The following is a 26,511-nucleotide window of genomic DNA, read 5'->3' as shown; positions in this document are numbered from 1 at the left end:
GGGAATTGAACCCAGGTCTCCCACACCAAAGGCAAGCATCTTATCTATGCGCCATCACCACCCCAATTCACAATAAAAAAGGAACGCCTTGAATTCACTCTCTCTCTCTCTCTCATAAAAGATCAGATTCCATGTGACTTGGCCTGTTCACACGGTCATAAAAAGATCAGATCTGAGTCACATGAGCAAATAAATCTGATTTGGGTAACATTGGCCTGCAGTCTGAACGCATTTCAACACTATTATTAAAGCATTAAACATCAAATTGATTCACCTCATAGATAACTGAAAAATAAAAACACTTGATTTTAAAAACCACCCAAAACAAGTCAAATATTCAAGATTTATGATTAAAATTAATTTTTACAGACTGGAATGATCAGAGAAAGCTGTTTGTTAAGTTAAGTTATCATCCTAAACTTATTTCTTCCAGATTACTTGTATCTAATCATTAAAAAAGCTGAAATGAGGGTTTAACATTGTTCTTACTGACCTTTTACAGATTTGCTCGTATAGAAACTGCTTCTGCTGGTTGGAGAGAGTCTGAATAAATGGTGTTGTTGGGATTGGAGTCAAGTCATTTCATTTATAAATCACATTTATCACAACACAGTGCTGTACAGGTGACATAAAATACTATTAAATTAATGAATACCAAAAAGTGGAGTTCCATAAAAACCACAAAATAATGTAGACACAACTAAAAACTGAATTAAAATGATCACATGGCTTCATAGCTGAAAAGATGAAGCACGACTTATTTTGGAGTCTGTGTCACAGTGAACTGATCAGAGTTGAGCAAAGTCTTGTCCTCAGTACTTCAGTCCTGCTGGAAGGAATCAGCTCAACGAGCATCTCTGCAGCTTCATTTAGTTCCTCTGCTCTCACCAGCACACTTGTGGTTTTTGACATGACCGTACTGAGAGAATGTTTTATTACAAACTTTGCACCTAAATGGTTTCTCCCCAGTGTGGCTTCTCATGTGTTGATCCCATTGTCCCTGTGTTACAAATGTTTTACCACAAACTTTGCAACTAAATGGTTTCTCCCCTGTGTGGATTCTTAGGTGTACAGACAAAGCACTAGCTTGACTGAAACTTTTTTTACAAACTGAGCATGTGTAAGGTTTTTCTCCTGTATGAACTCTCAAGTGTAAGGTCAATTGTATTCTCTGTGCAAATCTTCTACCACAAACAGAACAACTGAAAGGTTTCTCCCCTGTGTGGACCATCAAGTGTTGATCCAGACTATGCTTTCGTCCAAATCTTTTCCCGCATTCAGAACAAATGAAGGGTTTCTCCCCAGTGTGAGTTCTCATGTGTATGGACAATTCGCTTTTGTCACTGCAACCTTTTTTACAAACTGAGCAGCTGAAACGTTTTCCTTCTGAATGAATTCTCCTATGCTTTGTTAAGGAGACCTTCCAGATGTATCTTTTACCACAAACGGAACAACTAAATGGTTTCTCTCCTGGTTGTCTATTGAGACCTTTGTCTTCCTGCAGCTGTCTCTTGTCGCCAAAGCTTGTTGCACATTCAGAGGTGCTACTTGATGTTTCTCCAGTATTACATTCCTGATGACGTTCAGATACTTCATTGTTTTGCAGAGGGTTTGAACCTGACTGAGGTTCCCTGGTCTCCTCCCAATCACAACTGTCATCTGAATCAGGTTCAGGGGAGTCTGACTTCTTGTCATCAGTATCTGGTTGGAAATGTCTATCTGGGTCGGAGTTCCTGGCTGGTTCTGGTCCTCCACAGTCCTCTCCATCAGCTTCTGTTTCCATCTGTTTATGAAGCTGTGAAGACTGAGGTTTCTCTTCATCATCCCCACTCTTCACAGGGACAGGAGTGAATGTAAACTTGGTGATATCAGCCTCTTCCAGCCCTAGAAGCTTGTCCCTCTCCTGACTGGTGCAGAGTTCCTCCTGTTCTTCAAAACGAAGGCGCTCAGGAGGGCCCTCCTGGTCCAGACTTGCAGGTATTCCATTATTTTGTAGACGGTTTGAACCTGACTGAGGTTCCCTTGTCACCTCCCAATCACAACTGTCATCAGTCTCAGGTTCAGAGGAGTCTGAAGTATCTGGTTGTAAAAGCCTACCTGGATCTGAGTTCCTGGCTGGTTCTGGTCCTCCACTGTCCTCTCCATCAGCTTCTGTTTCCATCTGTTCAGTTAGTCTTTGATGAAGCTGTGAGGACTGAGTTTTCTCTGGAAGCTTCTCCCTCTCCTGACTGGTCCAGAGTTCATGTTGTTCTTTAATGTGTGGGGGCTCTAGTGGGTCCTCCTGGTCCAGACTGGGAGTCCACTCCTCTTTAATGTGTGGGGGCTCTTGTGGGTCCTCTTGGTCCAGACTGGGAGTCCAATTCTGCTGCTCAAGGGGAAACTGTACTTTACTCGCCAACAGCAGCTGGACGTCTGTGGAGAATAATAAAACACATTTAGAGTAGGCTTAAGACTTTCCTCTTTGATAAAGCTTATAGTTAGGGCTGGCTCAGGTAGTCCTGAACCATCCCTTAGTTATGCTGCTATAGGCCTAGACTGCCGGGAGATTTCCCATGATGTTTCCCATAGTCTTGTGCTTTCTCGTCTCTCTCCTATCACTTCCTGCAGGTTTTCTGGCTCTGGAGCTGTGGAGTCTGGATCTGTGGTTGCGGGTCACCTGCTGCCCCCGTGTTCCTGCTCGACACCCTCTGCTGCAACGACTATTGTTACTAGTCCTATTGTTATTATAATCATTAACATTGCGATTGTTACCATTAACACTATTATAAATACCTCTACCATTTTTCATTTAGTCTATAGCAACATCGACTTCACTGTCTGTACCTCTGTGTGCATATTGTGTAGCGCTGTGAGATAACTGTTGTTGTGATTTGGCGCTATATAAATAAAACTGAATTGAATTGAATTTAAACCACGTAAATGTGTGGAGAAATGATGCACTTTGTAAAACATAATTAGAAGCACCGCCGGTTGATAAAAGTTTCTTGATAACGGATGGTGATCAAATGATCACTAGGTTTGGACATTCTTTACTCGACATGAAGAGATCTTACAGCCTATCACACAGCAGACACATATACTTCCTACAGCATTGTTAGAGCTTCTGAAAGTGGATGTCCTTTGGAAATTTCTGTCAGAAAAAGGTAACATTACATCAGTCATAAGAGAGGGGTTTGGATCTCTCCAAAGCAATGAAGTACAGATTAAAACGGTCTGCAGAATGCTGTTCGTCAGTGCCAACCAAGACAATAAACACACTAAATCTCACTCACTCATCTCAATAACCTGAAAACGTACCATTCCAGCACTCAAACTGAGAGGATCAAAGTGCAGGCCCATGTTAGTCTGCCCACAAGTTTGTCCACTGTGTTGTTGTTCTGTTGGCAGTGCAAGCAGCCTGTACCACAACGATAATCAATTGTGTAGTATTTTGAAAATTAAAAATGAACAAGGAAATAGAGTTTTAAAGTGTGGGACTCGGGAAGAAAACATTTCCCCCCCAAACTGCACTGCCTCATCTTTGCAAAGAGTGAAATACTTACTCTTACCACCTAACTATGGTCCACATCTGAGAAGAGTTTTGCCAAAAATTGTTTTTGAGTTTTCAGTTCTAAAAACAGCACAAGGTGAGGATTTACAATATCCTAATTGATTTTACAAGGCACATACTGTATCAGTGTTTAAGGCTGTCACTTTTGGTTAATTCGGCAATAAGGCTCAGAACATTGTGAGATATTGTGGTGACGAACAGACAGACATGACGATTTCATTGCCTCAAAGATAATTATAGTCAAACATTTGGATTTGCAATTATGTGTTGGAAATCAAACTTTCATCTTACTTACTTACTGTAATCAAATTGAATAGCGGACAGCCCTGATGTGTAGACTAAATGTAGTTTCTCATTGTATTAAAAATCTCACAATCTCTCAATTTCAATTTCTTAAGACTATAACTGACATCATACAGACATTTCTGTCACTTTCCTTTAATGGAAAACAATTTCTTTCTACCATGGCAGTCCGTCCAAGTCAAGTCTATGTGTGGGGAAACAGCTTATTCTAGCGTTACAGATAGCCAGTAAAAACTTGCAAGGATTATTATTCAAAAAGTGTTTTGTTTTTGTACAAATTTTTATATATTTATTATTTTGTCAAACCTTTGCCATCTTATCCGGTTTCTCTTACAGCTTCAGAATCTCAACAGTATTGAGGATCTTGAGGAGGAGGTTGTATGCTGGTGCACAATCAATGTGGGATGAACACATATGTCTTTACATCTTTTTTATAACTTTGTTATCTGCTTGTAGTCTCTCTCTCTCTCTTGCTCAAGTGCCCTACAGAGCAACTGGCATGGTGTCCCAAAGGCCAGTCTGACTGTTGAGCAATTAGAGGAGGAATATTACGGTAGTTGTAATACTTGCACATTGTGCTTATCAATTACTTTTACAGTTCGCACAGATCAATTTGAAGGGCCAAATGTGAATGAAATACCAGACCTTAAAAACAAGAAGAAAGGCATGGTTATACAAGAAATAACCAGGGAAAAAATAAGTGACCAAAGAAGTGAGCAATGAGATGAAACAGATAAAACAATGTTTAAGAAAAATGTGGAATCAAACAGGAAACCTCCTAAAATTGAGATTTATCACATTTTTGGGTGCATGTTGTGATACTGTCCTGACCAGTTTAGTGACGTCCTCCACCATGTCGTCCAGGCCTCACTTCACCACATCCCTGCTATCTGGAAATCTTCTACTCTGATAACCTGAGAAAAAATACCCATCCTAGGCTACTTGATGATTTTAGACTGGTCATGACGTCATTAGACTGGTCATTCACGCTACACACACAGATCTTTACAGATAGCCTAATAAAGTAAAATACCGTAACATATAAAATAAAACAATATTTAGGGCCGCTCAGCGGCCACTTTATTAGGTACACCCGCTCTATTGCTTGTAAACACAACTACATAATCAGCCAGTCACTTGGGAGCAACTCAATGCGTGTTTAGGCATGTAGATGTGGTCAAGACAACTTACTGAATTTCAAACTGAGCATCAGAAAGGGGAAGAAAGGGGATTTAAGTGATTTTGATCATGGCATGGTTGTTGGTGCCAGACGGGCTGGTCTGAGTATTTCAGAAACTCTGATCTGCTGGGATTTTCACGCACAACAAACAAACAAATGTCTATGGTTTACAGAGAATGGTACGAAAAAAAGAAAATATCTGGTGAGCGGCAGCTGTGTGGACGAAAATGCATTGTTGATGTCAGAGGAGAAGAAGAAGGTTTAATTCATTGGATCATGCCTTTAATTTTTCTATAAAAACATTTATTTTGTTGAGGAAAAGGGACTGAAAAAAGATTTACTAATCAAGTGTTTGTCACATTCTGACCACAAAGAAAAGTTTACTCAGGAGCAAAAATGAGCCTTTAAACTTGAAAGAAATGACATTCAATGTGATGATTATCGATATTGAATGATATGAAATCTATATCGTGGTAACATTTTTGGCCGTATGTACTCTGTTTAAATGAACCTGTGTCTCAGCAATCCATCTGAATCTGCGGTCCATTTTTTACCTTTAAAAGCTGTTTAAGCATCACTATGGGTGTTTCTCAAAACCAACAATGCAAAGAACGAACTTTTGTTCTTTGGGAGAACATTCTTGCTAGTCGTTCTTGGACTAACTTTATTCCAGCTGTCGGTGAACAGGTTAGCATAGCATAGCCCTGATCGAGCCGAACTCCATTCAGAAAACATGTATTTTAAAAGTTGTCGTCTTACTGCCTTGCTGACAGACCTGACAAAGTATGAATTCATATATCTCACAAAACGGAATCATATTATAGTTATTTCGGCATCAGTTTGATCTGTTTATTGCAATTAAATCACAGCCAAGTGTTTACTTTGTGTTCCTATAGCTGTAGTATCAGCGGGCTGTGAACACTCAAAATGTCCAGCGGACAACAACTCAAGCGAGTAAAGCGAGGCGAATATTAAATTCGCTTTCGGTGTGAACGCAGCTTTACAGGAACATTTTGCTGCACTGTGAGTACTTTTACTGTCATACTGTAAGTACATGTTGCTGATAATACTCACATACTTTTACTGAAGGAAGGTTTGAATGCAGGACTTTTACTGGCAGTGGAGTATTTTCACAGAGTGGTATTAGTACTTTTACTGCAGTAAAGGCAGTTTCCAGTGAGAATAAGCAGTAAAGTGTACAAACCTGCTCTGTGTAACCGGACTTCAGGCTTGAAAACAGCGTCCAGTAGTTTGCGTTGTCCACAAAGTTCCTCCTCGTACTCTGCTATCGTTCTTTCAAACAGCTCAAATATCTCTTCAGCAGCCGCACTTAGTCGCTGCTGGACAAAAGCTCTCAGCGTTTGGACTTTAGACATGTTTACAGCAGCTTTTCCTCCAGACACACTCCGTTACAGACACGCAGCTCACTCTGATGTCTTTCCGCTGTTTCTCACGGTGACTTCCGTCTTTGCCGTTTTTCAAAATAAAAGTATTTTATTTACAGGCTCTTTGTTAAGAACCAACAATGGTAGAAATACACAGATCCTTTACTGAAGTAAATATAGAAAAAACACAAGTAAAAAGTACAAAAGCAGCTAAATGTATTAATACCATAGACTTTATATATTAAGATAAATGCAGACAACTCTAAGTATATTTAAATAATTTAACTATCTAAATTTCTGTCGTACACTGTTACATCTGACTGCATCATATTACTCATTCACATATACTTCTTAACTTGCTGTTACTAATCTCACAACCATGTCCCTTTGCTTGAGACGGTATTGCAGTATTCAAGTACAACACTAGCTGTGGTTACTGTAATAACAACAATGATAATGATGATGATAATAATACATTTTATTAAGATAGAACGTTTTAAAACAAAGTTACAAAGTACTTTAGAGGAATGAAACAGGACTGAAACACGTCTGAGGGACTTCCAGAGCGGAGGGGCTCTGAAGAGGGGATACCTGGGAGGAAAGTCTGGCATCATACCGGGAGCGAGGCGGTGGAATAATGAACCTTTTCTCCCATCGATGGAGACTGTGAGGTCCCTGGTGAATAAGATGGACAAGCTTGCGATGCTGCCAAGGACAAACTGGCAGTATAGGGAATGTAGGGTTATGTGTTCAACTGCCAGATGCTTTCAGTGTGATCTCTAAAGAATTTAATCACACTACTCTCTGCTTCGCGTCCAAATGTTTTACTGAATGCAAATGTGAGGAATGCATTCAGCTTCGCCTCCCCCCTCTCTGCAGATCATATCACACCTATTTCTCACTCACACTTACGATGTGTAAGTTTGTTCAAGAGCAAGGTGTGTCCATGAGCTGGACACAGAGACTCTGATGAGGCCACAGACTGGGACATACTCTGTCAGCCCGATGGAGAGAATATCAACGCCATGACGGACCCACCAGGTCAGTGCGACGCTCCCCCAACAACGAGCCCTGGATCGAGGAGCTACTTAACCTTCAGGGACGGAGACAGAGAACCACTGAGGGGTGAGCAGAGGGAGCTGAAAGGGAGGCGGAACAATGTGAAGATCATCAAAGGGTTCAAGGTGAAGGGGAATCAGGCTGAGAGAGGTCTACAGACAGACTCCTTCAATACGTTCAATGGGCCTATAGGACGCTCGCTCGCCACCCACATTCTTCCTCCCTCCTCAGTGATTAGGACCAACGTTTCCCTCACAATAGACTTCAATACAGTCACACCGACACCTCACCAGGAAACATGGCCCTTTGCCTCCCCCACCCACAGACCAGACCAGAACAAACCTGCAGGGCCGGATGTTGTTGCTGACATCAAATTTAAAATGGACACACCATTTCCCAAAAACACTCAAATTGCTCAGTTTCAACATTTGATCATTTGCCTTTCTGCTACTTACAATTAAAAATGAGGTTTCAATGTTTTGCACATCATATTTTGTTTCTATTAAAAAAAGCTAAGTGAATAAATGTAACTGTACAAAAAAATCCAGCGCCTAATTGAGTGATGGAGACACACTGTTGACAATGAGAAAATGAAGACTAATGAAGCCGGAGCACCAAGCTCTGATTTACAGACCTCAAACCAGCAGTAACAAAAGCAGCTCGGTGTGATCTGTCAGCAGGAGCTGCAACCAGTTTGAAGACGTACTGCGACAGAGCAAAACTGAAATTATGAAATGATTATATTTAACGTTATAGTGGGAAAGGAAGTCGTTATCTCTTTGGAACTACTTATAGTATCGTTTGGTCTATAATAATCATTGTGTTACAATAAATCTGCAGTTTAACTCAGCTGTGCAACAGTAGGATGAAATTGTGCAGAACATTTAGATGTGAAATACTAAAAGTAAAGTGAGATGAGCTTTGGTCTTTGGGATAAGCGTGCAGACACATCAGTGGATGATACAGTCAACACGTGGCTGCACTGTATCCTGCAAAACCACGACCATCTCCACTGTTGAACCTGTTGTTCAACCTGTAGGCTCTGACTCTGTGGGAGACTGCAGGGGGTCCTGGAGTGGTTTTGATGTGGGACAACACGAGGCATTCAAATTACTTCATTACCAGAGAGTTCAGGGCGAATTAGTCCTGTTGAACTGGGTTATTTTGGGGACAGGGAGGAGGAGGATGTGAAGCAGGCTGGCACAAGGCATGTCTCCAGTGAGGTGTTGAATAATTCTGTGAACAGCTGATCAGCACGGTGCTTCAGGGTGGATGTGGAGGCCCAGGGCCCTGTTGAGGTGAAGCTGGTGGATGGGAGCAGGTTGATGGGGGATGGTGTCAGAACTGTCCATTTGGGTGTCAGAACTGTCCATTTGTTTTTAAAAGGGACAGTAGAACTCACTGTAATCGGTAATGAAGGGGGGGCGTTAGGTTTGTAGATGGTGTTCTGTCTGAGCCCCTTCCAGAAAGTAGCACCTGAGAACTGGTGCTGTAAACCTGTAGGACATTAGATCCTACATCAGCTTCGATCTGATAATTCTCACGGTTTACTTTTAAATATGCTGTATGCATTTTGTACTTGATGACCGGATGTTGTGATTCATTTAAATATGAGAACATAACTGGATTTTGTCTTTTTGAGTCACTTTTTTCATGTTGTTTGTCCGAACAACAGAATCTGATGCTGGATCAGTGTTGGTGTCACCTAAGTGTCAGACTTGCTGTTGTTTCCGTAGAGGAGTATTTCTTGAGACGGCCAGAGGACGCTGATCCTCTCAGCCAGAGCCAGCGGGACGCCCACCACTCTCTGCATGTCGCCTGACAGACACACATCAGGGCTAACGCTCTGCGGCAGCATCAAGTTTGCTTTCTTTCCCCAACTCCTCCAGCCAACACCGCAAGCCTCTTTTTTTTTTTTTTTCTTGCTTATGTGCCTTTATGCGCTTGAAAGCCTCAGCATCAGCTGCGCTCTCAGGCACGTTTGTCATTGTTGTTCGTCACCACATCTATGGCTTTCCGTTTTCTGTTTCATCAATATCAATTCATCGCTTCTGTGGTGCAGCAGCAATCGGCTGATTTTACTCAGCACTAGTGTAACTTACTCCGGCTGCTCATCACAGATGTGGTTGGTGTGCAGGCTTTCTTCTCCTTTACTATTTAGTGCAGTTTAGTGACTTGTTTAAGCTGACTCCTTACTCATTTTCCACTTCTTACGTCGTTTATTTGGAGGTTTGCGACACGCTACCAAAGAAAAATGTAGGGATCTGTCAATTCAGTTCTTCAAGATTTATTGTTCCAAAGTTACCAAAATTATTCTCAGTTGTTTACTTTTCACAAACACATCAAACAACGTTGTTTTCCACAGCTTCACAGTCTTCACTCAACTATTTCACTCCTCCTCTCTCATTTAAATACAAAAAACTCCCAAGCCGTCGTCTATCCTCTGACGAAACTACCCGTGAGGATGACCTAATTAGGATGAGGAGTGATGTGATACAATATTCTATTATTCTTATATAACAGTTATTTCAAACAAGAAAAAATAAAATAGATCACCTTGCTTGTCCATAACACAGGGCACCACCAGAAGTAAAATTTAAGACCTTTTTAATTCCACCTAGGATGATATTTAATGCCAACATCACTGCCGTATAATGGAGACTCTTTAAAAAAAAATTATTATATACGAAGTTACCTGAATTTTATAAAACATTTTATTATAATAATACTCACTTTCTTATGTAATCTAACAGGACAATGTAAATGCCAATTGCTTTAGTTATAATTCATCCTGGTCTGTTTTTGCATCTAAAGGCTGCTTGAAATAAAGTTTTATAAAGCAGCGGGGACAAGGAGTTGGGCTCCGGTTAGTTTTTTACTCGTTCAGCACATGCAGGAACCTGCAGTGTGTCTTTCAGCTCAGCTGTTTTTTCAGCGCTCGCCATAGTGTAACTTACTTGCACACCAACCCGCTTGTTGTGCTAACCTCCGCCAAATTGTCCGTATCTCTGGTCTGAGTCTACGAGCTAGCGTTAGCTTGTTAGTAGCACGTCAGCAACGTTTTGTTTTCTTTCCTGACGAACTGACAATTAGCGCCAGAGCTTGGATGCCAGAGCTTGTGCGGCGCAAACACAGTGCGTAAAGCTGAACACTGATGTAAACAATAATGTTACCTGTACTGCCGTATAATAAGTTACACCAAACAGAGTAAATTGTGAAGTCACACACACAATATATGAAATAATTACTTATGATGTTACGGCATTTATGTAATCCTACGAAAGGACAAGAAAAAAAATTCAGACCTCTGCAAACAAAATTTAACACTTTGTAAATGAAATTTAATACTTTTAAGGCCTTATTTTTAGATTCTCAAATTTAAGACTTTAAAAAAAATATTAATAATAATACCATTAAGTATTATGGCTTCATCCGGTGGCATTTTACCTAAGGTATTGAAGGAAGTACTCTATTAGTATCAGTATCTTTCTAAGTGTACTGGCTTTGGTACTGGTATCGTACATTTTTTAACTGTATTGAATGCAAGAGCAGGGTTTTCAGGGAAAGCATTACAAAATCCGAATGTGATATCAATAAGTGATGCGCCCATTGAAATAGCAAGCTCTTCATATAAGAAATAAATATAGGAAACTAATCCCATATGTCACAGTTTGGAACTAATCAGTGCGAGTCTTGCCCTCAGTACTTCAAACCCTGCTGGAAGGAATCGACTCTACAATCATCTCTGCAGCTTCATTTACTTCCACTGCTCTCACCAGCACACTTGTGCTTTTTGAGATGAGCAAGCTGAGTGAATCTTTTATCACAAACGCTGCAACTAAATGGTTTCTCCCTGGTGTGGATTCTCATGTGTTGCCTCAGATGTCCCTTTTCTCCAAATGTTTTACGACACACAGAACAACTAAATGGTTTTTCCCCTGTATGGATTCTCATGTGATTGGACAAATTGTTTCTGCGACTGAAACTTGTTTTACAAACTGAGCATGTGAAAGGTTTTTCTCCTGTATGAACTCTTATATGTGTGGTCAGACATGACCTTTGTGTGAATCTTTTGCCACAAACAGAACAACCAAATGGTTTTTCCCCTGTGTGGATTCTAATGTGTTCTCTGAGAAGTTCCTTTCGTGCAAATTTTGTACCACACACTGAACAACTGAACGGTTTCTCGCCTGTATGCATTCTCATGTGTTGGACCAAATCACATCTGCGACCGAAACTTGCTTTACAAACTGAGCATATGAAAGGTTTTTCTCCTGTATGAATTCTTAAGTGTTTGGTCAAAATTGTGCTGTGTGTGAATGCTTTACCACAGAAAGAACAACTGAAAGGTTTTTCCCCTGTATGGACTCTCATATGGTTCACAACATCTCCTCTCCATTGAAAAGTTTTCTTACAAACTGAGCAGCTGAAACGTTTTCCTTCTGAATGAAGTCTCGTATGATTCCTTAAGGACTTCTTCCCCTGGTATCCTTTACCACAAATTGAGCAACTAAAAGGTTTCTCTCCTCTTTGGAGTCCATATTTTTCTTGCAGATGTTCTATGTCCCCAAGGCTTGTAGCACATTCAGAGGAGCTCCTTGATGTTTTTCCAGTATTACATTTAACATCACTTACAGGTACTTCATTGTTTTGCAGAGGGTTTGAACCTGACTGACATTTCCAGGTCTCCTCCCAATCACAGCTGTCATCAGTCTCAGGTTCAGAGGGGTGTGATGTCTTGTCATCAGTATCTCGTAAATGTATACCTGGATCTGGTCCTCCACAGTCCTCGCCGTCAGCTTCTGTTTTCATCTGTTTAGTTAATCCTTGAAGAAGCTGAGAGGACTGAGGTTTCTCTTCTTCATCTTCTTCACTCTTCACAGGGACAGGAGTGAATGTGAACTTGATGATATCAGCCTCCTCCAGCCCTTGAAGCTGCTCTCCCTCCTGACTGGTCCAGAGTTCCTCCTGTTCCTCTTTAATGTGTGGGGGTTCTGGTGGGTCCTCCTGGTCCAGACTGGGGCTCCACTCCTCTTTAATGCGTGGGGGATCTGGTGGGTCCTCCTGGTCCAGACTTGGGCTCCTCTCCTCTTTAATGAGTGGTGTTTCTGGTGGATCCTTCTGGTCTAGACTGGGGCTCCTCTCCTCTTTAATGTGTGGTGGCTGAGGTGGGTCCTCCTGATCCAGACTGGGGCTCCTCCCTTCTTTAATATGTGGTGGCTCAGGTGGGTCCTCCTGGTCCCGACTGGGGCTCCACTCGTGCTGCTCAGGGGGAACTTCTTTACTCACCAACAGCAGCTGAACGTCTGTGGAGAAAAATAAAAACACATTTTTGAAAATTATCTGTTAACATTTAAACCACTGACGCCACTACTTTCTACTGTTCGTTTGGAGAAATTATGCACATTTTGTACATCATATAAGTAAATCATAAGTAAGTAAGAAACAATGGCATACTTGTCACTTCAGCAGCCTATACCAACAATTTCAATGTCTTTAATGTAAAGCACAGAAAACAAAACGAGGCATCTGATTGTGGACTACAGGAAGAACAGGGAAGAGGACAACAAAAACAGGACTACGGTGGAGAGAGCCAGCAGCTTCAGTTTTCTCTGGGTCCACATCTTTGAGGACCTGGACTCACCACACCAACACCATCACAAAGCCAGTGACTCATCCTTCTCGGCAGGCTGAGGAGGCTTAACATGGACTCCACAATACTGTGCACCTTCTACAGGTGCACACTAAGGCCTTTCCAAAAGTACTTGCTACTCCCTCCCCCTAACTACTTCCACTCTGTTTGTGTGTTCCTGTGGAGGGTCCGCCACATTAAGTGCCATCCGAAACCAATGAGGGCGGAGCGGTAGTGGGTTACTAAACCGTCCAATACTGAGTGAGCACCAATGCCGGCTTGTTGAAGGTGTGTAACACCCTTTGCTGCACGATGGGGGACCTTTCTTTCAAATTTGAGTTCCGTGTGACTTCGGATAGGATTTTTAAATTTTCGAACTACACTAACATTTCTACAGCACCATTCACAGGCAAACAACGCAGCCCGAAGGTTAAATTGTGTTTAATAAAAAATGCTCTTGTCTGATAGACAATACAACTGTTGTTTTTATTGAATCGTACTCATCTCATACGAGAATCTTCCCAAAACAAAATAGCCTACATTAAAGGACAGAATAATAGAACATGGCACAACTAGAGATACATTGGAATCACGTAACAAGCAACAAAGACATTAGAGAAAAATAGTTACGTCTTTATATTTTAACTGTTTTAAATTCTTCAAACTATATAATGCTTCAATATTAGATTTCTATTTTGAAATGTTGAATGTGGTTTGTTTTTAGACCATTTGTATTTGTGAATGTAATATTTTTCATATAAGATAGCGAGGTTCAAAATCTATGAATATTAATCTTTTCATAAAAGACTATAATGTCTCTTTTTCATAAATAGCTGAAGTCATAGTCGTAAAGAAATATTTGAAATCTAACCAAAGTAATTTGGTTCATGAACAAACAAAAATGCAAACAAAAAACACTTCAATCCTGAATCTTAATACAAGTGTTGTTTATTTGATACACATATTATAGCAGCCAGTGCAGTGGTAGTCAGATCCTATTTACACAGGGGGGAGAGGGTAGTTTGTCCTAAAGATGGCTGCAGTATTTATACCCTTCGCAGGTTAAGGAGCTCGATTTGGCTGTGAGGATGACTCTGACCAGGGTTCACTCCATGACAGAGTGGAAGTGGCGAGTGTCAAGTTCCACTGCGATTTCCTGTCAGGCAGTGTGAAGGGGGCGCTTCTGTCTCATATTGTAGTTATTTCAGCATCAGTTTGATCCATTTATTGCAATTAAATCACAGCAAAAGGTTTACTTTGTGTTCATACAGCTGTAGTAATCACGACTTGTGTTTATTCGCTTATTAGCTTAGTTGTCCAGCGATAAAACCCCAGCCAGGATTAAATTTGCGTTTGGTCTGAATGCACAATAAGATTACCCTGACTAGCTGCATCACTGCCTAGTAAGGCAGTGACAGAGCTTTTAGATATATTATAGGATTTTATTTCTTAGATTTCTCCTTTTTACCTGTATGATAAGACATGCTATATGGGTATTGATTGAGGGAGCCCAGAACTAAAAATTTTAATTGCAATTGACTGCTTCGCTGTAATAGTTGTGCATATGACAATAAAGAACTTCTGATGGCAACTAGTTTTGCAAGTTAGAGGATAGCAGCTGGTTTCCAGGTAGTTATTCTTTACTTGACTATTCCCATTATACAGAACTTTTAGCCCAATCAATTGCTTGGCCCATTAATCAAGCCAATATCTGGAATTTAGAGATTATCCTGCACCTGGACTCACGACGCCTCGTCAGTGTGGCTGCTGTTGAACGATGTTAGAGCTCCCCCTTACTGAGTTTTAGGAAGGTGGTGAAAAAGCTAGTTTGAAGCCCTAGGCAAAACGTCCTTAGTAACCTTGTCTTTTCTAAATGTTGACACATTTCTCCCTTCCTAAGTTAAATACATACTGTTATACTGTAGAGCTAGGGTCCTCAACTACTTTTCTTCAAGGGCCAGAATCTGTCTAAGCAGACGCCACGAGGCTTAATTAGTGTACTAGTGTTTTAAAATTTTCCATTTCAGAAAAATTTATTAGCTTTATCAGTTTTATATTTGCCTATATCACTGTGAACAGACTCTTAAAAATATGGTAAATCCATAATGATATCTATCCTACTTAATTAGAAAATGCCCTCAGACTTATGCCAAGGAGGCTGTTCACTGGAAATATTAAATCAACCGTTTTTATACAGTCTGCTATTATGCAACATTATTGTGCATGTGACACCTGTAGTTACCGATGGTAGCAAAAAATGCAGGTATAAATAGGTCTACTACATGTCACAGAAGTCTGGGGCAGCTAAAGAAACTCTTCTCAGGCAATAATTGGTCTTCCACAATAATGTGAGAAGTTACTAGATACTTTTAAGTGAAGCTGCAGTAGCAGGAAATGTTCAGTTTGCATTAGCAGTAACTTAATACAGCATTTTACCACAGGAATTGCACCACAGATGCAAAGTTTCTAATACTGCAAATATACTAATATCGCAATACTTTCATTAGTGGCCGTTTGCATTTCCGGATGTGGCCCGCGGGCCGCCACTTGATAATCACTGCTGTAGAGAGTACTGCAGCTGAATGACATCACTTTTGTACCCCAGTCTCTGTGAAACACCAGTCACAGTCTGAAATCTACAGCATAACCCCGTACATTTTTCTATTTCATTTATTAATAAAAAATACTACCTAAAACAACAAGTTACCGGCTAAGATAACCATGTACTGTCAAAGTGTATACTATGATCTGAACTAATAATGAATACACTAACATTGACAGAGGTGTAATATCAGAAAAGGGTTTTATTTGTGAACAGTGAACCCGTTGAATCTTTACAATTTCACTATCTGTAGGCAGACCACCCAAAAAAAACAGTGTAACCTGTAATTATATTATACAAACATTATATTTATTAATACACTCATTTATACTTGTTACTCCTCCAGGTTGTGAATATATTTTGTTTATGAAATGATCAGAAATAACAAGAAATTGCATAATTTCATAAACTGTCAGCTTACCGATCATGCTCATAAAATTATTTTTTACAACATGTGAAGTTGCTTTGGATAAATGCATCTGCTAAATAAGTAAATGTAAACAAACACTGAGGGCGTCAGGATTTCTGGATATCACAAACATGGACTTAGACTCCAAGATCACCTTTGAGTTAAAGCGTAAGTCTGGCAGTTTTCAGCCTGGACGTCTACAAAATTGACACCCGACGATGTCCACAGTGAAACATCGTGTCTACGCGAATACTGTGGATATATTACAAGCCCAGACCACGTAAAGCAACAGCAAACACGATTCACAGGAGGAAAAATTCATAAAAAAGACTTTTGTGTGACTATAAAACATACTGCTAATGCAGAAAAAAAGGAGAGAGACAGGCAGAGGCACAGCAACCCCTGTGTTTGCAGTAAGAGACTCCAGGTGGAGGTGTGCAGGTAGGAAAAGAGAAGTCCGAGACAAGCAGGAAGATTTAAAAATAATTACTATTCCCATGGGAAGTAAATCAACATTGTGAAGTCCCATCAGCGGTAGGCGATGACGATCTGTATCGGCCCAACCCAAGTGTCTATGTGACTAACAGGGACTTCAGTCTGCGGCAGCGATGCAGGGCTGTAAGGCGATCGCACCCTGCACATCCACTAAAGTGCTTATTTTTGCCACGGAGACTTCTAACACGGGCAGCTGTGAAATCTAGGCCCTCTGATTTCTACGATGCACTGATGGAATATCAGGTCGTATTTTGGTTGGACACATGAAGACTCACTATTACGTTCCGGTATTTTCATTGTAATCCATTGTTCTTTTCAGTATTAAGTACTCAGGTGTAATAATTTTATTACTCACATTTGAAGGAAGATATTTTATACTCAGAAGACTATTGTTATTTTGCTTATCATTTGTAATTCTGTGTATTTGATGATTTAGGGTTATACTTTTATGTCTAGATACATTTTTATTACATTTAATGGTTTAAAGTTAAATTAATTTACATTTAGCGGAAAAATTAAGGACGTAGTCACTTGTTTGTGAGTCGGCCCTGCCAAGATGCTGACGTCCGGAGCCGCCAACATTGAGCTTCACAGCCACTCATCAAAGACATTTTAGCCTCTCAAGTCATCTGCATCTAATTTTATGTTCTAATTGCTGTAAATTAAACTACCAAACAGGATGTAAAGGAGTTAAAATGAGCTGCAGCAGTAAAATTCAGCATTGATGCAGCAGGAATATTAATCCAGAAACATCAGATATAACAGAGAAACTCTGGCAGGAACATTTTACTGCACTGTGAGTACTTTTACTGTCATACTGTAAGTACATGTTGCTGATAATACTCACATACTTTTACTGAAGGAAGGTTTGAATGCAGGACTTTTACTCGCAGTGGAGTATTTTCACAGAGCGGTATTAGTACTTTTACTGCAGTAAAGGCAGTTTACAGTGAGAATAAGCAGTAAAGTGTACAAACCTGCTTCAGGCTTGAAAACAGCGTCCAGTAGTTTGCGTTGTCCACAAAGTTCCTCCTCGTTCTCCAATTTAGACATTTTTACTGATTCACAGCAGCTTTTCCTCCAGACTGTTTCCAGCTAGCAAGCTAAGCTAACTGCATTAGCTTCGTAGGACACCGGGAGATAATTCAGATGTTAAACATGTTCAGATAAAGGGAACAGCACAGAGTCTATTCAGACAGCTCTATCTGGACATTTGGACATTTGGGCTCCGTGAAAAATACAGTTTGGTCTCTATGGAAGCTGCTCCGACTGTGAGGCCGAGCTCCGGCTCCGGCTACTTCCTGCTAACAAGCTAACTTCCTTTAGCATTCTTGGCTAACAGGAGATGAGTCTGAGGTGAAACATCCCGAAAGTTTAAACAGAGTCCACTTAAACACGTTGATCCTCACATGCAGGCTCTGCTGCTGAACTCCGGCTGCATCTCACGGTGACGAAAGGAAAAGTTAGCATGTTAGCAACCGGAAGTACACCTGCTGTTTCTTCTTCTTCTATGGACGCATACCGCCACCTACTGGACAGGAACTTCAGGGCTTTCCAGACTTCAGGCTACATGAAAGTGAATAAAGAAAATAAAGGAAACAAAACTATATTTAGTTGTGGGCACTGTAATAATATTAAGACACCAATAAGAATAATAGTCTTTATTTATACAGCACTTTTTAAAACAAAGTTACAAAGTTCTTTACGTGGTTGAAAAAGGATTAAAACACTTCTGGACTGAGGAAAATAAAATCTGACAATTTTTAATCTATTCTGATTGTTTATTTTGTAAGTTATCTGTCCTTATTTCTGTCTTTGTGCTGCTGTCACACCCAAATCTCTCCTCTGGGGATCAACAAACTATTATCTTAAATCATCAAGCAAGAATGGCCCCTGTGAATGTTATTTATTAAATTATTGGATTATTATTGCTGATACATGTTAGCAGCACGGTGATGTATACAGAGCACACCAGCAGTGCATGTAGAGGCAACAGCTCTTTCAAACTGTGCTACACTTTTGGTTTTCATCGGTTTCTTTACGGCTTTATTGCTGAAATGTTTGTTACCTTTTGACAGAAATACAGTCACTGGAAAACTTCTTTTTATATTAACATGAGAAGGTTTTGTTCCCAAACATGTGGTTCCTCCGTCTGAACATTTCTCTAGATAGATCCGCCTTCTAAGGAAACCTTTTCTGTTCAACACCAACTGTCATTTCTGACCATATTGTCTGTGAAATTATGACTTAGCATCCAATAATCTTGTAATTATGACTTTTGTGTTGTGGTTTTATTATTAATAAAACAACATATACTGAACTGACCCTGCCTGTTGGAGTTGCTAACTCGACTTCTTCCCTCTCCAGTGGCAACAAAAGGCTGTAGACAAAACATGGATGGACCGTTCAAATTGCTGCAGTATAAACAGTAGGATTGTCTTTTTATTTCTTCTTCCTCGTCAACAAAAAGCTCCAAGCAGTCCACTAACACCCGGAGGTAGTAACATCACCACGTGAGCAGAATCAAACAAACACGGGCCGATCAAGGCATTTTTTAAACTGCTTTGCTTTAGCTGTGTAAGTGTCGTAAACAGAGAGCAATTTGTGGTAGGACGCGGCTAAAATGTCTGCAGTGTGGAAATATTTTAAACTGGAAAACGAAAGCAGTCCAACAGACAGCATTTCGCAAGGTGGTAGAAATATACTGAAAATATTCAACTTCAGTGAAAAATTTGTGGGGATCTCTGGAGGAGAGAGCCGGGGGGGTCAGTAGGTAGGCAGAGTAGCCAGTATGTTTGGAAATCTGTCTTCGGTGATTGGACGTCATAACCAAGCCAAGTGGCCAAACTACTCATGTTCTGACCCAAGCAATTGCGGTTTAACCAGTTTAGTTCCAGACTAACTCTTAGTTATTAAACCTCTAATATCGACTTTACACCCTAACTTACATATAGCTGGTGGAACCTAAGGCTGGGCAATAAATCAATAATGATAATTATTGCAATATAATTTTCCTCAATGACAATATAACAGATGTTCAATATATTTTGCTGAGGAAAAGGGACTTGAAAAATATTTACCAATCATATTCTTTGACAAAGATTTTATCATAATTGTTTTGAATGTTCTGCCACAGATTTGTTAAGTGATCCACTGTTTGGCATCAAAAGTTTAACCACACAATTAACCACCTGGTTTCTTTAACTTTCACTAAGGAGGAAAAATCTGCCTTTATAATTTTGACATTTATCCTGATAATTATACATATCAAATGATGTGATTTTTTTATTGTGATAACATTTTTGGACACATCGGCCAGCCATACCTATAAGTTCAATTCTCACTCTTCTTTTAGTTCAGCGTTTGTCTCCACCAACTTCTGAGGGATATATCTGGCTCCTTAGACTCTGAGGGCCAGATTTCCTAAAGGTCTGCGTGAGTAAAAACGTGTGCAAACTTGATATCACAAGCAAATTAACACGTAAGCTGATCTACTAGCGGTGTGCACGCAGAATGACGACTTTCGAAAGTGCAAGACAGCACCTGTTGTTAATTTACTACTTTTGCCTCAATGAAAATGCTATTTGGGCCGTTTCTATTTTATTGTGCAAAGTAATGGGAGGATAACATACAAATACATTTATTTACTACACGCAATCTGATCTAACAAGCCTAAAAGCTAATATCAACAATATCAGATACTATTATTCTATATCCAATGTATTGAAATTTATTCATTCGATGAACTATATGAATTGAATTGGGGTTTTTTTGTATTTTCCTTTAGCAGTACTGTTGTATTAACATTCAATAATAAATAGCAATAAAGCAAATTTCCTTTCGACCTGATTTCTTCTTTCTTTTCTCTGTGAGACTGAAGAATTTAGAAAGTTGCGTGGCGCTGTGGAGAGCCCCCAGCTGCAGTAGTGCACGGATCACACGTAAAATTCATCCAGCCAGAGGGAACGATCACCAACTGTTCATAGCGCGCCGGTCGTAGTAGTGACACAACCAGTTGTAGGTATCAGAGAGAGAATGGGGCGTTCAGGGACAGGAGATCGCAGAGCGACCAGGCACGGTGTGTACGGTCATCTCTGCAGCTTCATTTACTTCCACTGCTCTCACCAGCACACTTGTGCTTTTTAATATGGCCGAGCCGAGTAAACCTTTTATTACAAACGCTGCAACTAAATGGTTTATCCCCCGTGTGGATTCTCATGTGTTGAGATAAAGTATATCTAAGACGAAAACTTTCTTTACAAACTGTGCATGTAAAACGTTTTTCTCCTGTATGAACCCCTACGTGTCGGATCAAACTTGAATTTTCTGCGAATCTTCTACCACAGACAGAGCAGCTAAAGGGTTTCTCACCTGTGTGGACAGAAGAGTGTCGTCTTAGATGTGTCTTTCGTGTGAATTGTCTACCACAGACAGAACAAGTGAAGGGTTTCTTCCCTGTGTGGATGCTCAAGTGTCGTCTCAGAGCTCCCCTATCTAGAAATCCTTTACCACAAGCTGAACAACTAAATGGCTTCTCCCCAGTATGCATTCTCAAGTGTCTGGACAAATTGTTTCTGCGACTGAAACTGGCTTTACAAACTGAGCATGTGAAAGGTTTTTCTCCTGTATGAACTCTTAAGTGTGTGGTCAAAGTTGAGCTCTGGTTGACCCTTAAACCACAGATAGAACAACTGAAGGGTTTCTCCCCTGTGTGGATTCTCATGTGCATCAAAACACGGCCTCTCCATGGAAACGTTTTTTTACAAATTGAGCAACTGAAGGGTTTCTGCCCTGTGTGGATTCTCATATGATTTACAACTTCTACTCTCCCTTGAAAGTTTTTTCTACAAACTGAGCAGCTGAAATGTTTTCCTTTTGAATGAATTCTCATATGAGTCGTTAAGGAGCTCTTCCAGAGGTATCTTTTACCACAAACTGAACAACTGAAGGGCTTCTCTCCCGTTTGTATTCCATTGTCTTCTTGCAGATGTTCCCTGGGCTCAAGCTTGTAGAACATGCAAAGGAGCTACTTGATGTTTTCCCATAATTACATTCCTGAACACTTACAGGGACTTCATTGTTTTTCAGAGGGTCTGAACCTGACTGAGGTTTCCTGGTTTCCTCCCATGACAACTGACATCAGTCTCAGGTTCTGTTTGCATCTGTTCAGTTAGACTTTGATGAAGCTGTGAGGACTGAGGACCACCACACCGATGGTTTTTGAGCTGATAAAGCCAAGTGAATCCTCTGCCACAAACACTGCAGCTGTATCGTTTCTGCGCCGTGTGTCGCGCCATGTGGTGTGTCAGATAAACCTTTTGCAAAAATTTTTTACTGCAAATTGAACAACTGAAGGCCTTCTCCCCTGTGTGGATTCTCACGTGTCTCTTCAGATATGCGTTTTGGCTGAATCGTTTACCACACTCAGAGCAGCTGAATAATTTCTCATCAGTATTATATCTGTTATTTTTCAGAGGGTTTGAACCTGACTGAGGTTCCCGGGTCTTCTGCCAATCACAATTGACATCAGTCTCAGGTTCAGAGGGGTGTGAACTCTTTTCATCAGTATCTGGTTGTAAATGTCTATCTGGATCTGAGTCCCTGGCTGGTCCTGGTCCTCCACAGTCCTCTACATAACCGTCTGTTTTAAAATGCTCTCCATCTGTTTTCTCTTCAGTTATTCTTTGATGAAGCTGTGAGGACTGACGACCAACACACTGATGGTTTTTAAGCTGATAAGGCCAAGTGAATCCTCGGTCACAAACACTGCAGCTGTATCGTTTCTTCCCAGTGTGGAGTGTCATATGGTGTGTCAGATAAACCTTTTGCATAAATCTTTTACTGCAAACTGAGCAACTGAAGGGCTTCTCACCTGTGTGAATTCTCATGTGTCGCTTCAGATTTGAGTTTTGGCTGAAGAGTTTACCACACTCAGGGCAGCAACACTGTTTCTCATCAGTGATACATCCACTGTTATTTTGCAGAGGATTTGAAACTGACTGAGGTTCCCTGGTCTCCTCCCAATCACAACTGTCATCAGTCTCAGGTTCAGAGGAGTCTGACGTCTTTTCATCAGTATCTGGTTGTAAATGTCTATCTGGATCTGAGTTTCTGGCTGGTTCTGGTCCTCCACAGTCCTCTCCATCAGTTTCTGTTTCCATCTGTTCAGTTAGTCTTTGATGAAGCTGTGAGGACAGAGGTTTCTCTTCATCGTCTTCTTCACTCTTCACAGGGACAGGAGTGAATGTGAACTTGGTGAGATCAGCCTCCTCCAGCTCTCCCTCCTGACAGGTCCAGAGTTCCTCCTGTTCCTCTTTAATGTGTGGTGTCTCTGGTGGGTCCTCCTGGTCCAGACGGGGGCTCCACTCCTCTTTAATGTGTGGTGTCTCTGGTGGGTCCTCCTGGTCCAGACTGGGGCTCCACTCCTCTTTAATGTGTGGTGTCTCTGGTGGGTCCTCCTGGTCCAGACTGGGGCTCCAATCCTGCTGCTCGGGGTGAACCTTTTCTTTACTCACCAACAGCAGCTGGACGTCTGCGGATAATAATAAAATACATACACGTTTTAGAAACCTAACTTCCTGTTAACCACTACTTTCTTAAATGTGTGGACACATGATGTACATTTTGTACAACATATTTAAAAGTCATTCAAACTAAAAGATGCTGCAATTGTATCATGTGGTTTGCATTTTGTCAGAGCAGAAATGTCATAAAATGATGAAAAATCCACTTGAAGTGTTCTTGTCATCTGCCCCCACTACGTAGGCCTACACACCGATTGGCTGAAGCCAGGAGAGTCTTCATGAAAGCACCTCCACTGATTGATTGGAAATTAGGGAATGTGCTTTTGACCTGCATCTAAACTTACATTTTTTGATAAGTAAATGAAGTAGTATCTGTCAATATTATATTTTGTATTGATATTTTCTATACTGACACCTGGATGTTTTGCAATGGTGAGCCACCATGTGCTGCGCTGGCCAACGGATTAAACTAAGCTTACACTGTGGCGAGCACGCATGCTCACCCAGCGGTGCGCTGCATGTTGTCTGATGCAGCAACATACTGCCGTGGCACGGTGTAAGCCATGGGAAATAATTGGTGTCATAGTGCACCAGTAAAAAAAGGGCTGTAATACCTTTAATTAGTTAACTTTACATGGAAGAGCTGTATTCACACCTTTAAAATGTTATGGGGCTAACGCTTGTGTAGTCAACTAATGATACTCTGTGAGAGTTAATGTCTGACCGACTGTCGCGCTGATCTGGCAGAGGTGCGCCTGTCTCCCGTGTGCCCGCCTCCTCTTGCATGCCGTCTCACCTGCGTGCCGCCCCGCTCTGCATCGGCAGCCGCGTGTGACCGTGCGTGCGCGCCCTGGCGCACCCTCGACCAGGTGAATTAGATTGAGCAATCAGAAGCTCGCACACACTTCAATCAGCGGGGGCATATAACGCAGTCATTTGGCTGGTGGAAATGGACTGACACGACGGAATGAGCAGCACACATCCACTGCGGGGAATGAGACTTTTGATTTTGACGGGCTATCGGTAAGCTCACTTGAATGTGTGTTAAATCTTTTCTGTTTAGGTGTTAATATGGGTGTGTTAAAGTTGTCGCTGCATGGTTGAAGAGAGGGAGAAACTATGTTCAAATGCATGGATATATATGGTTAAAATGTGTGGGTTTTCTACCTAATTTGTGTAAAAGAATGCTTAAATAGTAAGCCAAAATTGTTTTGTTAAAGATTAATTAAAATGCATAATTAGTTTGGTGAAATGTGAAGAATAATATTGAATTTAAATATACTTACCGTTTTTGAAATATTTACCTTGACTTGTGTTTACTGTGGAAATACCTGTTTATTCAAAATGCTTTTTATTTCTGTGTTTAAAGGTTTTTCACCTATACTGTTCAACTCCTGTTCAATTATTCAAATAAATTATTCTGAGTGAAATCCGAAGTCTGGTCCTTGTCAAGTGTGGACACCTCGCAGTTAAAAGAAACACTTGACACCGACCAAGAGGAACATAGTTTAAAACTACATTATTTATTAGCCACAAAAATAAATTAGATTAAATAAAAAAAAAAACCTGCAGTCTCTCAGAGAGAAATGCTTTTTTCTAACAAAACAAAAGAAGATGGGGACTAAAATGACAAGTATCAGGGTTCGACATAATCAATGGCCCGATGGTCCGGGGCCAGTAAAAATGTAACTCGGGCAAGTTGACAGTTGCTCTGTCAACATTGCATTTCAGCTGCACATTCGTATATTAAAATTTAATTCACTCAAGTTTTTATTACACACTTCTTTTTTAAAGCCAATTCGTCAAAATTTTAAAGTAATATCAACTTATCCCAGATGACAGTGTATATTAACATTTCTGAGTGCATTTCTACTGAGACAGCTGTTTTCCAATTGTCAACTGCAGCTGTCAAGGTGACAGGAGCAGCGCTGACGCTAAAAGGAAATCCTCCGCAGACCCGACCATCTCATTTAACAACACTCAATTCAGCCTTTGCGGTCTAAACAAGACATGCATTGATAAATAATATGTACTTGAAAGATGTGGCCCCTGAAGTGAGACACAATTATTTACTTGCTGGATTACTCAGTAAGTAAATAAATCCATGTGATAACCATTTTAAGTTTCATGACAAGTATTTCAGTAAAAATACGGATTCTCAAGATCAGGAGAGGGTTGACATATAGATTATAAATAAAGTTGTGTCAAAGCAATCCTTCTGAATTTAAGGTCCAGCATATTTCTGATCAGGTATCTGACAAATTTGATCTGTTATTATTATTATTAATATCACAACAGTGACATGGAAATTACGCTAATTTTAACTTCTAATGTGCTTTATGTGTCTCTTTTTCAGGATGACGACTGAATAAAGTCATGAATTATTACTGAGACAAGTTTTTTAATATTTATTTTGGATAAATTCATTGTTATATTAATTTAAAAAAACACTTAAGAATAATCGCAAAAAAATAAAATAATAATAAGATTAATTGACTAATCAAAAAATAATCGTTAGGTGCAGCCCTACTGTACACCGGTCCACCAGAGTATTATTTTTAGATATTATATTTAATGTCTATGTCTCAGATTCACATTTTTACCTGCATGATTTCCTTCTTATACATGTTGTATGAAATTAGTTCTTTTGACTGCTTCATAACTTGTTCACTTTTAGTGGCAGCTGGTTTCCAGCAGTTTACAGTGAGAATAAGCAGTAAAGTGCACAAACCTGCTTCAGGCTTGAAAACAGCGTCCAGTAGTTTGCGTTGTCCACAAAGTTCCTCCTCGTTCTCCACTTTAGACATTTTTACTGATTCACAGCAGCTTTTCCTCCAGACTGTTTCCAGCTAGCAAGCTAAGCTAACTGCATTAGCTTCGTAGGACAGCGGGAGATAATTCAGATGTTAAACATGTTCAGATAAAGGGAACAGCACAGAGTCTATTCAGACAGCTCTATTTGGACATTTGGGCTCCGTGAAAAATACAGTTTGGTCTCTATGGAAGCTGCTCCGACTGTGAGGCCGAGCTCCGGCTCCGGCTACTTCCTGCTAACAAGCTAACTTCCTTTAGCATTCTTGGCTAACAGGAGATGAGTCTGAGGTGAAACATCCCGAAAGTTTAAACAGAGTCCACTTAAACACGTTGATCCTCACATGCAGGCTCTGCTGCTGAACTCCGGCTGCATCTCACGGTAACGTGAAGGAAAAGTTATGTTAGCCACTGAAAATACATCTGCTTCCGGTACTGCTCCTTTGCAGATTTTCAAAATAATAGTAACCACACTTTTATTTAAAGGCCCATCTCTCGTTGTTAAGAATTAACAATGGTAGAAATACCCAACTCTAAGTATAATAATTACATAATCATACA

The 26,511-nt window shown here is 40.5% G+C and overlaps 2 protein-coding genes and 1 pseudogene across 6 annotated transcripts in view; 1 reads left to right on the top strand and 2 right to left on the bottom strand.

Annotated features, from left to right (window-relative positions):
• LOC119887775 overlaps positions 1-26,511 on the top strand; it is an 878,746-nt pseudogene that overhangs the window by 564,138 nt on the left and 288,097 nt on the right.
• LOC119902296 (zinc finger protein 260-like) lies at positions 577-26,345 on the bottom strand. Of its 2 annotated transcripts, XM_038718518.1 has the most exons (3): positions 25,926-26,345; positions 6,238-6,307; positions 577-2,412 (listed from the first exon to the last, which is right to left on the bottom strand). In XM_038718518.1, the coding sequence occupies exons 1-3, from the start codon at positions 25,944-25,946 to the stop codon at positions 866-868; spliced, it is 1,638 nt and encodes a 545-aa protein (XP_038574446.1). In that variant the 5' UTR covers positions 25,947-26,345; the 3' UTR covers positions 577-865. The 2 variants fall into 2 exon arrangements, with proteins under 2 accessions (XP_038574446.1, XP_038574361.1); XM_038718433.1 differs by lacking the exon at positions 25,926-26,345 and having other exon boundaries at positions 6,238-6,468.
• LOC119902760 (zinc finger protein OZF-like) overlaps positions 9,749-26,511 on the bottom strand; it is a 64,461-nt gene continuing 47,698 nt past the window's right edge. For 3 of the 4 annotated variants that reach the window (XM_038719278.1, XM_038719154.1, XM_038719209.1), the window contains one exon: positions 9,749-12,783. In XM_038719278.1, coding sequence (XP_038575206.1) covers positions 11,231-12,783 — 1,553 coding nt within the window. In that variant the 3' untranslated portion in view covers positions 9,749-11,230. Of the gene's footprint in view, positions 12,784-17,592; positions 18,178-26,511 lie in introns of those variants that run through there. The other variant, XM_038719349.1, reaches the window with a different exon arrangement.

Source organism: Micropterus salmoides, unplaced genomic scaffold (assembly GCF_014851395.1).
Source record: "Micropterus salmoides isolate LMB-PRFRI ecotype aquatic unplaced genomic scaffold, ASM1485139v1 Ms_hic_scaffold_1, whole genome shotgun sequence".
Lineage (NCBI taxonomy): Eukaryota > Metazoa > Chordata > Actinopteri > Centrarchiformes > Centrarchidae > Micropterus > Micropterus salmoides.
This window is presented reverse-complemented; position numbering and strand designations above follow the sequence as displayed.

Coding starts and splice junctions, on each gene's coding strand:
- LOC119902296 (XM_038718433.1), bottom strand. CDS start 6,409: ATGTCTAAAGTCCAAACGCTGAGAGCTTTTGTCCAGCAGCGACTAAGT. Junction 2,413..6,237: donor AGTCCGGTTACACAGAGCAG/GTTTGTACACTT, acceptor TATTCTCCACAG/ACGTCCAGCTGCTGTTGGCG.